At 38.9% G+C, this 14567-nt stretch overlaps 1 protein-coding gene across 1 annotated transcript; it reads right to left on the minus strand.

The window, feature by feature from the left end:
- Positions 1–955: 955 nt before the first annotated feature.
- On the minus strand, positions 956–13791 carry Hpr1 (THO complex 1-like protein Hpr1). Its single transcript, XM_028172214.2, has 10 exons — positions 13585–13791; positions 12830–13507; positions 12059–12318; positions 9778–9950; positions 8974–9103; positions 5632–5717; positions 4883–5043; positions 3453–3542; positions 2504–2584; positions 956–1321 (listed from the first exon to the last, which is right to left on the minus strand). The coding sequence occupies exons 1-10, from the start codon at positions 13627–13629 to the stop codon at positions 1004–1006; spliced, it is 2022 nt and encodes a 673-aa protein (XP_028028015.2). The 5' UTR covers positions 13630–13791; the 3' UTR covers positions 956–1003.
- Between the last annotated feature and the right edge of the window lie 776 nt (positions 13792–14567).

The following is a 14567-nucleotide window of genomic DNA, read 5'->3' on the forward strand; positions in this document are numbered from 1 at the left end:
TGCCATTTTCAATATCACTACATTGATGCATATTTTACCATCGCGTGACGATCCTATGAATAATACCGAATAAGATGTCCGCTCAGGGTGTATCTTTTTTTTTCTCTGATACATAAGTGTTGTGATTACAGAAGCCTGCAGATATCATAACGTGAAATCGTCACAGCGCATCTATAAAGGTCTTAAATTAGAACCTGAGACTAAATCAAGGCAAAAATAGGCAAATGGTGCCTACCAGTGCAGGCCTATAATACTTTCCAACTTTTTTTTCCATTTATCAATCTTTTTTGAGTTTGTTTTTATTGACGCACGTAAAAATAAGCGCCCAATGAAGTGACGTCATCACATATCTTCGCACTTAGTCCACTAAAAGCAACGGTTGGGTGTCGGTTCTTACCATAGATTATACACAATGTAACAAGTTACATCTAAAATTATCGGCTTAAGCTTGGATATAAATAATTACCATATTTCTAAATTATTATAAATTGGATTTTGATGTATTTTAGGGTATGAGTTGAAACTTATGATATAAAATGAATAATCGATCACATATAAAGAATTGTATACAAAAAGAAGGAAAAAGTTTATCCACGTATCACAACCTAAAGTCCCCAGTGTGCTTTCTGCGAGTTATTTTAATGTTCTCGATAGTGTAAAAATTAACTCAAATTTGTATGGAGTTGTAACGTTTGCTTACGTTTATCGTTAGGGGCGCTGTTCCATCTGCGTACAAAGAGTTAACTTTTACGCTATCGAGAACGTTAAAAATCTCGCATTAAGCACACAGAATGACGTCACACGAGAAAATGGCAAGCTAGCGAGAAATTGATTACTATACAGTGTTATTACTAACTTAGTTACGTACTACTTAATTACGTAAAGTTGTAAATGATTTTGCGAACCCACCACTATTCCCATACGATATTTTCCCTAGTCGAAATAAAACAGCAGATTTACGAATTTAAAACTTTATTCTTCTATGTCTACGTTTCATTGTATGTCAAATAACTCGTCTGAGGGCCTCGCAGGCCTCGGTCATCTTCAGGCCCTCCATGGTGTAGAGGAGGTTCTCGACCGACGCGTCTTCGTCGTCGTCGAACCAGAGCTGAAGCATGTTCTTGGCTCGCGTGACGTCCGTTGCGTTTTCCGTCTCGAAGTACTGGATCTCGTCCGGCTTGTAGCCAAGCTTCACGGCCAACGTCTTCCAGTCAGAGAGCTGGGCCGATACCGCGTCTAGCTGGGCGGGCGTGATCATCGTGACGCGGGACCTGGACGACTTCTCGTAGTCGTCGTCGCCGACGTGAGTCGAGTCGGGCACCTGGAGAACACATACGTCGGTAAGAGTAAAGCCATCTATCGCCGAATAGTCGAACGAATATCAAAGGATCTAGTAGCGCCTAGAACGATCGAGGAGTACGACGCCATCTATTGTCAGATAACGGAAACACAATACTAGAGATGTGTGGAATATTCTCGATAATGCTAGGGATGAGGTATCGACTATAAAAACGTCGCAGGGAAGGTAGGCAGTCAGTCTGTAATCGGAACTACCAGAAGCGAAACAGCGGACGGATCACCTGAAGCGAAGCGGAAGAAGAGAATTGAGAATTTTAAAAGTGTAGTGAAGTGTTTTAAGTGTTCTAAGTGTTGAATAAAGTGTCAACTTGTAATTCGATAGAATTTTATTTATCCCGAACCCCAGCGCGTAACAGTACATTACAAGCCTTCTTCGGAACATGAGCCGTACCAATATGTCCGTACATAGGATGGACTCGTGATAATTAGGAGCTGGAGAAGGTTAGTCACGTGGCCATACAGCCGGATATCATCATTGATACTTTGAGATATTCGTCTTTTCGTCTCATTAAGATTTTTCAGCAAAAAATATGTTCTATCGATACATGACTGAAATACATTGTTCTCTGCTGTTGAACTGAGTGCGCACTTGAGTTGTGTAAACGAATCACCTGTTTTTCATCACCTCCCTCGCCGCCATCATTGTCTTGTCGGCATATAAAATAATTTAACTAGATCGCAAAATACCTCAAGCACCGGTCATCGTTCTCGTCGAGCCCGTCGCTTGTGACGAAGGGCTAGGCGAGTAAATTAACCCACAGACACAGCCCACTGAGTTTCTCGCCGGATCTTCTCAGTGGATCGCGTTTCCAACCCGGTGGTAGATTCTGCGAAGCACTGCTCTTGCTAGGGTCAGTGTTAGCAACACTCCGGGTTTGAGCCCCGTGAGCTCACCTATACGTCAAGAAGCTTAAATAACCTCTCAAAGCTATCAGCTTAGATAAGAAAAAAAAAGGTTTTTTTTTTATTGCCCTTGTAGGCAGACGAGCTTACGGCCCACCTGATGGTGAGTGGTTACCGTCGCCCATGGACTTCAGCAATGCCAGGGGCAGAGCCAAGCCGCTGCCTACCGAAAAGCTTAACCGAGCTTACCGAGCTTAGCTTAATTAGCGGTTCGTTCAAATATCCGACGGTGTATACGTACCTGTTCAATATCATTCGCGTCGCCTTCTTTTATGAGATCAGCCTCCATTTGTTCTTCAGTAATTTCTTCCTCGGTCACATCCTGTAGGAGATAAGCAAACGTGAACCATTTGCGGTACATCTTAGAACTGTTTTTGCGTTAGCATCTTTTAAAAATCCTTTCGGTGGTTGCACGAGCTCACGGACCACCTGGTGTTTACAAAGCGAATAAACAACGCAAATAAAAGTAAAATATAATTCTTCATAATTTCAAACAATTCCCTTCTCTACATATACATATTATATCGTCTACACGACGTATATACGTCGCGACACCACGAAGAGAAATGTCTATAGATTCCATATACAGGGAGTAATAGAAACTTCTCCGACAACGAAAGCAATCAGTCGAGCTCCTAATTGGTAACGATATGGTACTAAAAAGACACATTCGGAATTAGGTATATATTTATATATTTTAGTCCTACTACTGCTACACTAGGGGACGATTGATTACGATTAATTAGACATACGTGTTTTTTTTAACACGTAAACCCTGTCGTTTGCAGTAAATACTTTTTACTACTCAATACTATGAAGGAGGTAAGGAGGAAGGAAAGGAAAGAGGAAGAGAGGCCGTCCCAGAACAACTTGGCGTCGCTAGGTGGAGCAGGAGATAGGCGTCCTGGCCATAACGTGGGAGGGTCTAGAACAGACTGCCCAAGACCGATGTAAATGGAAGGATTTCATTCGAGCCCTACACCTCAGCAAAGGGTAATAGGAAAGAAAGGAGGAGAGACTCAATACTATTGGGCAGTAAGTATTCCCAGTTCGTTCACCGAAGTCCCTTCATACGCACGCACGCGCGCACGCACGCGCGCACGCACGCACGCACGCACGCACGCACGCACGCACGCAGGGACGGACGCACGGACGGACAGACGGACAGTCAAAGAGTATTTGTTTTGTACCGGCTTGTTGGCCTTGTCGTCGGATTTCGGCGACTGCTCCGTGGTGGCGGCCGCAGCGTTGGCGGCCATCTCGTTTGTGATGCGATGGACCTACGAAGAAAAAAAATACTGATTAAATTTTTAGCTTTAACCATTTTTTGTTTAGAGGATTTTATTTTTATTTTTATTTCATAGATGAGTGGACGAGCTCACAGCCCACCTGTGTTATGTGGTGGTTACCGGAGCCTGTCATGTGACATCTACAAACGTAAATGCCGCCACCCACCTTAAGATATAAGTTCTAAGGTCTCAGTATAGTTACAACGGCTGCCCTACCCTTCAAGCCGAAACGCATTACTGCTTCACGGCAGAAATACGCAGGGTGGTGGTATCTACCCGTGTGAACTCACAAGGTCTTACCACCAGTAATAGTGATAGTGGATTATTCGGATATACCATACGCGAGCCCTGCCAATTCGAGCTATGAATATTACGCGCGTCTTTATAGGAGGCAGTAACCACATACATACACACATATCTCCCTATTTAACTTTTTAATTCGTAGTAGTACTGATTTAGTAGCACGTATTTCAAGGTCGTTCATTCAATTAAATTAAAGTAATTTCCGTAAATTACCATATTTGTGTCGCAACACGTCATTACGACCTACCGCCCTCAGAGCTGTCTCTTCAGACTTGTTTGGTTTTACAAAGAAATATGGTCGATAAGCAGTGGCGGATTAAAGTTCCAGAGCGCCCTAGGCAATCACTTTATCGGCGCCCCTGTACCGGCCATAAATGGCCATCATAATACTCTAAATGTTAACTAGTTGTTTTTGCAATTACGATGACGTTGTATCATCAAACCTTAAATATTAGTAGACCAGGACCCTTGTACTTACGCTAATGCGCGAATGAAATACAAACAAACCCGTAATATTGCATAATATTGCAATATAATTTATTATAGATTTAGATTATAAATCAGCATTTAATTCTTAATCGTCGATATGTTATTTTCTCTCTATTTAAAAGTTCTGAGATCGCGTGCCCCTTCTAACTATACGCCCTAGGCACGTGCCTAGTTTGCCTTACGGATAATCCGCCTCTGTCGATAAGCACTTTACTGGTGGTAGGACCTCTTGTGAGTCCGCGCGGGTGGGTATCACCACCCTGCCTATTTCTGCCGTGAAGCAGTAATGCGTTTCGGTTTGAAGAGTGGGGCAGCCGTAGTAGCTATACTTGAGACCTTAGAACTTATATCTCAAGGTGGGTGGCGCATTTACGTTGTGGATGTCTATGGGCTCCAGTAACCACTTAACACCAGGTGGGCTGTGAGAAAGTCCACCCATCTAAGCAATAAAAAAAAAGCACTGCAAGCACAATTGCGAACACGCTTAGTTCGGTTGTTCTGCTCATAAATGCAAGGGTTAGGATAGTAGTATGAGTTACCATAGCGTCGAGATAGTCCGGGAGACGGCCTATAGGGTTGTTGGTTTGCACGAAGAAGTGCGGCGAGCGTCGCGCCAGGAGCCGCAGCGCGCGCCACCCCCAACCCCCCTCCGCCGTGCGCCGCCGCCCCGACTCGTCGCACGCGCTCGATATGTACGACTCTGTAACAACGACGACATATTGAAGTGAAACTTCTAATGTGACTTCCCACAAGGTTGCGTTAAACGTTTAACGCTACCATACTAGAAAGAGACAGAGCGAGAGTGAATGTGTGACCCTCGAACGCATGCGCGTAGTATATCTGTTACAGGCTAGCGCGAGCGTTAGCAACGAGTAGCGTCCAATATTTTAATGAAGTATTTAAATATTAATAATAATATTATATGTTTAAAATGTTACATTATATTTTTATTGCCTTTGTAAGCTGACGAGCTAAAGACTGATGGTGAGCGGTTACCGTTGCTAATGGACGTCAACAATGCCAGGGGCACAGCCAAATAGCTGCATATCGAACACGGAGTTATTAAAAAAAAAAAGTATCGATCAAGCAAAAATACATGTTTACAAATTACAATGTTTCAACCCAGAGCGGTTTCGATATTCGTCAAAATCATTTCTTGGACATCTCCATTTTATAACCAGTCGTGTCTGTTGCATATACACATTGCAAACAATAATCTACATTACAAGATTTACAATTTTTTATTCAACAAATAGTAATCAGATTAGGATAACGCTTATAAACTTACCCAACGAAGGCATGAAATCGCGTTCTTTCGTGCGGCAGGCGGCTAAATTATCCGGACACAGATTCCACAGTTTCGTTAACTCATTGCTGAAAGTATATTGCTCATGGAATAATTTTATTAAAAAAAAACTTAATATCGATTCTTTAAATAGCACTAATCTGTGGATACAATGCAAACGCCACCGGTCGTACGTTGGTGGTACTATACCACAAAACTGATTTTTTGTGCCCCAGCAGTTTTATTGAAGAAATTCTCGACTTAGTCGTATAAACGACGGATACGTCAGTCAAACAAATAAAGCCGTATATAGAGTAACTATCTTCTTTATTAAGACATATTCTAAAAGTTTTTTTTAAATTTCGAATGCTTTATTCACATTCAGAAAATAGTGCGGATCCTGTGAGTTAATCGTATTGTCGACTTACAATACGAATTATTCACAAGACCATCATCATTAAAAAGCCGAATTATATAAATATAATCTATTATTTTCTTTGGCTTTTGCGATTCGTAATTAAAACCACTTTTACATTTTTTAATGTCATACTATTATCTGCGTGCTTAGTGCGAGTTTCTTAACGTTCTCGATAGCGTAATAGTTAACTCAAATTTGTATGCAGTTGGAACAGCGCCCCTAGCGGTGTTTCAGTGTTAGATAAATCATATAATGAGAAAGTTTATAGGCTATATAACATCACGGTAAGACCAATACAAGTGGAGCACCAATAAAGAATGTTTCAAAATAGGGGTTTAAATAGCTCCTTAACATTCTATTATAATAATTCAAAAATATTTTTACTTTCTTCGTAAATGAAGTGGGGGTAAAATTTAGTGTCATGCCAAAGTAACTATTTCACGCGGACGGAGTCGCGGACAAAAGCGTAGTATATGTATATATTTTTTCCATGTACGATTTGATAATTCGGTTCTTCTATAATTAGTTTACGTCCGGATATCACGTCCACAAGCTCGTGGAGAATTCTTGTAAATTTCAAATATGGGTCAATCGAAAACAACATCTCTCGAAGCGGACGCGATATTAACGACGTGTTGATAGAACTTGCTGCACTTCGGACTGTAGCCGTATTGAGGAAACAACGCTTTTGTTGCAAATATTTCCGCGCAATCACGTACGCTTTTAAACGCATCTCGATCGAATGTTACTAAGAACACAAGATTCCTTCTTTCTGATAGATTAACATTTTTAATACGCTTTTATTAGCTTCAGACGTATGTAGGTATGTATGTTTGTAAAGGAATCTTTGAACATGATTTTGTCCCCCTTCAAAACGCCGGATTAACTCGAAATTTAGTATACTTATTAAAGACCGATGACAAGTCAATATTAAAAAAAAAATGACAAAATAAAAGAAAAAATTGAAATTCAACTAAAAAATTAAAAATAAATAATAGTTTAAAAAAACTCATAAAACACGTTTTTATAGAAAATCCAACTAAAAAATAGAAAATAAATTTTAATAAATTTGATTTAAAAATAGTGTGCATGGTATCAGTAGCTATAAATATTTTGTGAACAGATATGAGTTATGATATGGGTTATTTTGATAATATCCTGAAAAGTTTCTTACACTATTTTTAATTCAAATTTATTAATATTTATTTTCTATTTTTTTGTTGGATTTTCTATAAAAGCGTATTTTGTTAGATTTTTTAAACTATTATTTAATTTTTTTATTCTAGAGAATTTTGCGAGCACGGTTTCTCAAGATGTGATCTCAGAATACGTCAATATAGAAAAGCTATAATTAAAACTATTAAAGTTTTACGATCGTCCAAGAACACGAAAACTGTAAAGCATGCGAAACGTCTGAAATATTATCGAGAGGTCAAAGGCTAATCGGTTTAAGCGCAATTTTTGCAACTTTACAGGGAACTATTTGAAGATTAAAATTTGGAAAAAATATATCATAACAAAAAACTTCTTCAACAATTTGAATGGGGTAAATTTAATTGAAGTTCAATTAAAAAACATCGAATTGTTGATAGTAATAAAACCAAATAAAACGCACCTTTAATTACAAAATAAATGTCAAGTATTAAGCGACATAGCTCTCAAAGCTAGCAGGCTGAAGTGGCAATGGGCCGGTCACATCTGTCGAGCCAGCGATGCCAGGTGGGGCAGGAAAGTCCTTGAATGGAGGCCACGGATGGGGACAAGGAGCGTGGGGCGTCCTCCAACCAGGTGGACTGACGACTTAGTGCGCACGGCGGGAAGTCGTTGGATGCGGAAGGCGGAGGACCGCATTATGTGGAAGGCATTGGGGAAGGCCTATGTCCAGCAGTGGGCAGATAAAGGCTGATGATGATGATGATGATGATGATTAAGCGAAATGTCGCTTAAACTAAATAGCTTTCACCCCTCGATATAATGACAGTAAAAAAACTCGTTCTTAAACCGGAAAATTAGGTTTAGTTATATCTACGAATCGCGATTACCGAAGAAATTACTATATATTCATACTATATAGTACTGTTTGTGATTTAATATATTTTTTGTCTTTCAATAAATCGACAATAACGTGTAAACAGCGATTACTTTAGCGGTTTAGCCTATAAACATTTTAACTTGAATGTCGCCTTAGACCTCGAGACACCAGATCGAAGTCTCAAATTTACAATACAACGGCTGTTCCACTTTACGAATCGAAGCATCACAAAGGTTTGGGGCAGAAATGGACAGCAAACCTAACCTTATGGGCTGACAAGCTCCCTCTCAGCCACCGCAAATTAAGAACGAATTCATAAAATCCACGCCGTTATTGTTACATTATTGAAATACGCCCAAAACACGTCATTACAGATCCTCCCGATCCATTAACGGTGCTTTAAGGTATCACAAGCACCGGTCACCGTCCTCGCCGAACCCATCGCTTGCGACGAAGGGCTCGACGAGCGAATTAACCCATAGACACAGCCCAGAGTTTCCGGCCGGATCTTCTCAGTGGGTCGCGTTTCCGATCCGCTGGTAGATTCTGCGAAGCACTGCTCTTGCTAGGGCCAGTGTTAGCATCACTCCGGTTTGAGCCCCGTAAGCTCACCTACACGTTATAGAAGCTGAAATAGCCTTTCAAGGCTATCAGCATAGGTAGGGAAAAAAATATATTGAAATAGTTCCTGATGTTAAGTATTTACTCAAAGAAAATACTGGCACCGGCATGTTTAAAAGTTTTAAAAGTAACTTAATCTCATCACTGTATACAAGTGCGCGAGGCATCTTACCAATCGGGCCATGTACGTTTATAGGTTTTGTATTTGAAAATAATCCTGGTTCATGAAATCAATAAAATGACTATAATAAATAAATGATATTATAATACTCACTTTCCCATATAGGATTTCTTCTGTCCTTCGTATTCCTTAACAATGTCGCCGACCGGACGACGCCTTTTGCGCGATTTCTTAACATCTTCAGGGGTGTCCAATTGTGTCGGTGGCTTGGGTTTTTGAAATTCTACAAGTATTTATTTTTATTAATCTATTTCATTCTTCACAGAACCTTCTTTCTGTTACATAATAAAATAAAATCCTATCTTGTTTGTTTAAATGTATATTCTTAAAAAGAAATTAAAAAGAAATAAGAAATTAAAGCTTATTAGTAAACCTTTTACAGCGCGTTACATCAAGCACAGAGCATTCATGAACATGTTCTGGCAATAACCCTTTCAGAACCGAGACAAGCCCCAAGAAAAACATTTAAAAAAAAAATGGAATCACCTTTTTGTATAATCTAAAAAAACAGTCCACAACCACGTGAATGGTGGAAATGCATAGAGGACAAACACATAAATAGTGATTTTTAATTATATAGATCACTGGCTGTTACAGGCTTTACAGACTTTGCCTGTGTGGTGGAGGTAAAGGTGTCAGTGTAGTTTCTCATGAGAATGAGATGTTCTTTCGGGATAAAAATGGTAGCCTATAGTAGCCTAGCACTCTTGACCAAACACTATGACTTTTGAAAAAATCATGTCAATCTGTTACTTTGGTTTTATGTGAAGGACGGACAAATGAACACAGTATAAATGTGAATTATAATATTGGTATAGATACACATAATTTTTTCGAATTAGTATCGAGATTAGATTACTGACGACACAAGCACCACAAGTGTCTAATGTTTCTCACCTGGACACCCATCATTTTTCCAGTTGTTCCAATGTTCTTCTCGCTTTAGTATGCTTTTAACGCATTCCGCAAATTTCTTCCCATTCGGTGGAGTCTCACCGAGCAAACGATAAATCTGAGAGGTTGTATCTTTAATCCAATCAGACTGGTCAGATTTTAGTTCCTGCGCTTCTCTAGAAAATCAATAGTGGTTCATTTACATTCTCACATATATGACTCGAGAAGATGTCTATAATTTTTTAAGATTGAGGTAAGTCTTTAGTGTGTGTCTAATCAAACTGATGTCTATGAACGAAGGTGACTTCTTACTACCAGGTGGACCAAGTCCTGGATAAGTCTCAAATTCCAAAAGAAAATTACAGAATATTTCATTCAACAAGCTGCATCTGCATTTACTCTGAATTGTATTGTAATGAAAACATATTCGGTAGGCAGCGGCTTGGCTCTGCCCCTGGCATTGCTGAAGTCCATGGGCAACGGTAACCACTCACCATCAGGTGGGCCGTATGCTCGTCTGCCTACAAGGGCAATAAAAAAATAAAAAAATTATACTAATATCAGTCTAAATTTCGTAATCAGTGGAACTAAAACTAGTGGAACAAATAAGTAGCGTGATAGTTACACATTGCTAGTCAAAGAGAGAGCAGGAAACATTACATAGGCATGTCTATATATAACTAGTCAGGTCATAAGTATTGTCACACAGTAAAAACTTTTCTTTTAGAATGCTGGCTAAAAAAAGTTTATTGAATTCGAATTTCAAATTATTCATGAAAATAAAAATGTATACTTTTAGAATTTTACTCATTTTTAAATATGGAGTGGACGCTTAAAGAAGACCGTGTTGCAGTTACTGCGTTGCATCGTTGCGGTTACACGCCAATTCAAATTTTTAACATACTGAAAAATTTGAATATAACCAAAAGATTCGTTTATCGTAACCATCAAACGATACAATGAAGACTCTAGTGTAGATGACAGGTCAAGAAGTGGTCGCCCTCGGTCTATTAGGACTCCAGCAGTGATAAAAAATGTGAAGGCGCGAATTCAAAGAAATCCCAAACGTAAGCAGAAACTGTTGGCCCTTCAGATGGGGTTAAGCAGAACCACGGTGAAAAGGGTGTTAAATGAAGACTTAGGGCTTCGGGCATATCGAAGAAAAACAGGACATCGTTTGAATGCTCGTCTAATGGACCTGAGACTGAAGAGATGCCGCGCTTTGTTGAAGCGGTACGCGGGAAAAAAAGATCGGGAAATTCTTTTTTCGGATGAAAAAATTTTTACCGTAGAAGAAAGCTACAACAAACAAAATGATAAGGTGTACGCACACAGTAGTGAAGAAGCGAGCAACCGTATTCCGCGTGTCCAACGAGGTCATTTTCCATCCTCGCTCATGGTATGGTTGGGAGTTTCTTATTGGGGCTTAACAGAGGTACATTTTTGTGAGAAAGGTGTAAAAACGAATGCAGTTGTGTATCAAAATACAGTCCTGACGAACCTTGTGGAACCTGTTTCTCATACCATGTTCAATAACAGGCACTGGGTATTCCAACAAGATTCGGCGCCAGCTCGAAGAGCGAAGAGCACACAAGACTGGCTGGCGGCGCGTGAAATCGACTTCATCCGGCACGAAGACTGGCCCTCCTCCAGTCCAGATTTGAATCCGTTAGATTACAAGATATGGCAACACTTGGAGGAAAAGGCGTGCTCAAAGCCTCATCCCAATTTGGAGTCACTCAAGACATCCTTGATTAAGGCAGCCGCCGATATTGACATGGACCCGTTCGTGCTGCGATAGACGACTGGCCGCGCAGATTGAAGGCCTGTATTCAAAATCACGGAGGTCATTTTGAATAAACTTTAACGTCATAAGAATCTATGTTTTGTTAAGTTCATTTTGGTATATGAATGGTTACATAATGAATAAACTTGTTTCAATTATTTTACATTAAACATGTGACAGAATTTATGACCTGACTAGGTATTATAGGCTCTAGAGTAAAACAGATAAGTTGCTTACAAAATGGCAAAGCTTTAGTTTTTGGAAAATAGTTACAATTGGAACCAACACACAGTAAATTAATGTTCAATAACAATCTTTGTAGTTAAAAGTTTAGATGAATTTGATATCCTTAGTTTTTGGTATACAGGAAACCTGATTATATTGGATTTTTCATTCAACAAACAGAGATTCAGTTCATTATTTGAGAAAAATAATTCATATTACTTCTTTAATACATAATTACAAAGACTCCAAATAATAATTTACAATAGTACGTACGTTTTGAACTTAACAGTTGACATCAGATACTGAAACAGTATTAGAAACTGTATGAGGACGCATCTTCTGAAGTTCGAATCTGATAATTGCAACTCTAACAATTTCTGATTGGTTAGAAATTTTGCAAAGTAATGCTGCTCTTTGCCTTGACCCTGCATTTCCACGTCAGTTAATGGCTTCAATCGATTCATTTTAGATTTCTGCAGCTCAACTGTCTCTAGCTTGTAAGATGAGAATGCGGACAATACACTACCAGAGTGCTGAAAACATCAAGAAATCATATTTTAATTTGATTGATGATAGAAAAATGACCCAAGTCTGTCTGTATATGTAGAAGGCTAGCGTCGACTGAGACATATATGAAAGATCAAAACCAATGTCTCTAAAGACTTTATGGTTCAAGCTTGAGTGACTTAAAAGAGAAAATCATATGGTGAGCAATAATTACAGAAGTGAATCAACTGCTGGCTGGCTAATGCTCTTAGAGTAACATGAAAATTTGGGCATTGAGAATAATAGATCAAAACAGAAGTAGTGAGAAGTTCTAAATTTTTTTGTTAAGTCTGTTTTCTGTAGCTTGGTTGTGTCAGATTTTTTACAGTTATGGGATTTTTGTCTTATCTGTTTCCAGCATGGGAGTAAAATACTAGATTAAAAATAATGAATAGTTACTGTTTTGTTTTACAATTTAGAACATTAAAAGTGGAGGATTACAGTACGGTCCACAAATAAAAATGCAGATAAGAATTCAATAAATAAAAATAAACTTACTGCAACAAAGGTCTTCCACTGGAGTTTATTGTAACAAGTATTAGGATTTCTGAAAAATTCTTGCAAACTCCAGAATCTACAGTATAAATTGTAATCTATAGTCAGTTTATGTTTTTCATTATCAATAACCATTTCTTCTTCCAAAGCATCTTTTAGTGTACTTGAATTATCAACACCAAATTCCGTTATATTTTCTAAATTGAATTCAGAGACTATATTAAGACCAGAGCGTTCAGAGAATGGAAAGAATTTTGCCAAAAAAAGTAGAATACGTCCACAGAAAACTGTATTTTGAGATCGAGAAAGTCTTCTTAATAAATCATTACACATTCTCAATAAATTATTTTTGCATGCCACGAAAAATAGTTCTTCCTTCCATATACTGACACCTTTTTCAATGTATGAGAACAATTGTTCACATTTATTTAGTGTGAGGGCGTCAAAGATATCGCCGAGTAATACAACAGGCATTGTTGGCGTAACCATAAGTCGCCTGCATGATTCTATGCAGAACGATACAAAATTTTCAAGAGTGTTATGATCCTCAGTAAGTAATTCAAGTAGCTTATCCCTAAATGCTTGGTCCATAGCTGCTTTTCTGTCAGTTTCGTCAGTGTTTTTGGAAAAAGAATCGATGAGGTCAATGTTGTTCGTTGCAAAGGCTTTAGAAAGTACATCCTGAAATCAATGAGTTTTTCAAAATTTTTGTCGATTTCAATTTCAAATATTTTTGTAGGTTAATAACCGTATCTTACTTTGTATTTCGTGCGGAGTTCTTCGAATCCTGGTTTGCTCGACATATTGGCCGTATTCGATGTTGTTATTACACTTTTAATTAATTGGCAATCACTAAAATATATTTATGAGATTTTATTGCGATATTTGTTTACACTTTAGATCTAACTTTTTTTATTGTGGAAAAGCAAAGGGAGTGAGCCTTATTAAATCTAACGACATTCCTTCATTGAGAATTTTGGTCTCTGTGGCTGGGTTTAATGAGTGAAGTTGTGTTTTTTCTTAATTATTTAATTTTTCTTTAAATGAAAACATGTAGTAGTGTTGGTTTAATAATTGTTTATCACCTGTGAAAGTGCACAAATATGTGATAATGAAATAAAGCCGAAAGTGGCTTCTCGGGTTCTACCAATGTTTTTTTTTGTTTTCCTACTTAAGCTAGCCTTGAGAGGTTATTTAATTTTCAGCGAAACCTTAAATAGTAGGGGAGCTCACGGGGCTTAAACCTGACGACGTTGCGAATACGAACCTTAGCAAGAGCCGTGCTTCGCAGAATCTACCACCGGATCGGAAACGCGGCGAGAAACTCAGTGGGCTGTGTCTGTGGGTGGCGCTCCCATGTTAAACAGCTTGTTTAATAGACCGTTGTGCCAGACTTTGTCGAACGCCTTCGCTATATCGAAGAAGAGGGCTCCTTTCGGTATGGGTTTCCGCCTATTCAGCCCTATTGAGATGTGCTCCGTGAGGCGGTGCCCTTGTTGGTCGCACGAGTGTTTGGCGCGGAACCCAAACTGCTCGTCGATCGTATTTTATTGGACGCGACGAAGTTCCAGAGGCGTTTCCGAACGAGACACCCGATAAATGATTTAGAAATGAAACAGGCAACTTATATTTATAATATTATTTAACTGTATTTAATGAACCTCTATAGACCTCTATTTATACGCTTTCAGCATTTTACGAAGTACTAAAGTACTCTGTAGGCCAGTTTCAAATTTTTAAC

This window comes from Bombyx mandarina, chromosome 11 (genome assembly GCF_030267445.1).
Source record: "Bombyx mandarina strain Sakado chromosome 11, ASM3026744v2".
Classification (NCBI taxonomy): Eukaryota; Metazoa; Arthropoda; class Insecta; order Lepidoptera; family Bombycidae; genus Bombyx; species Bombyx mandarina.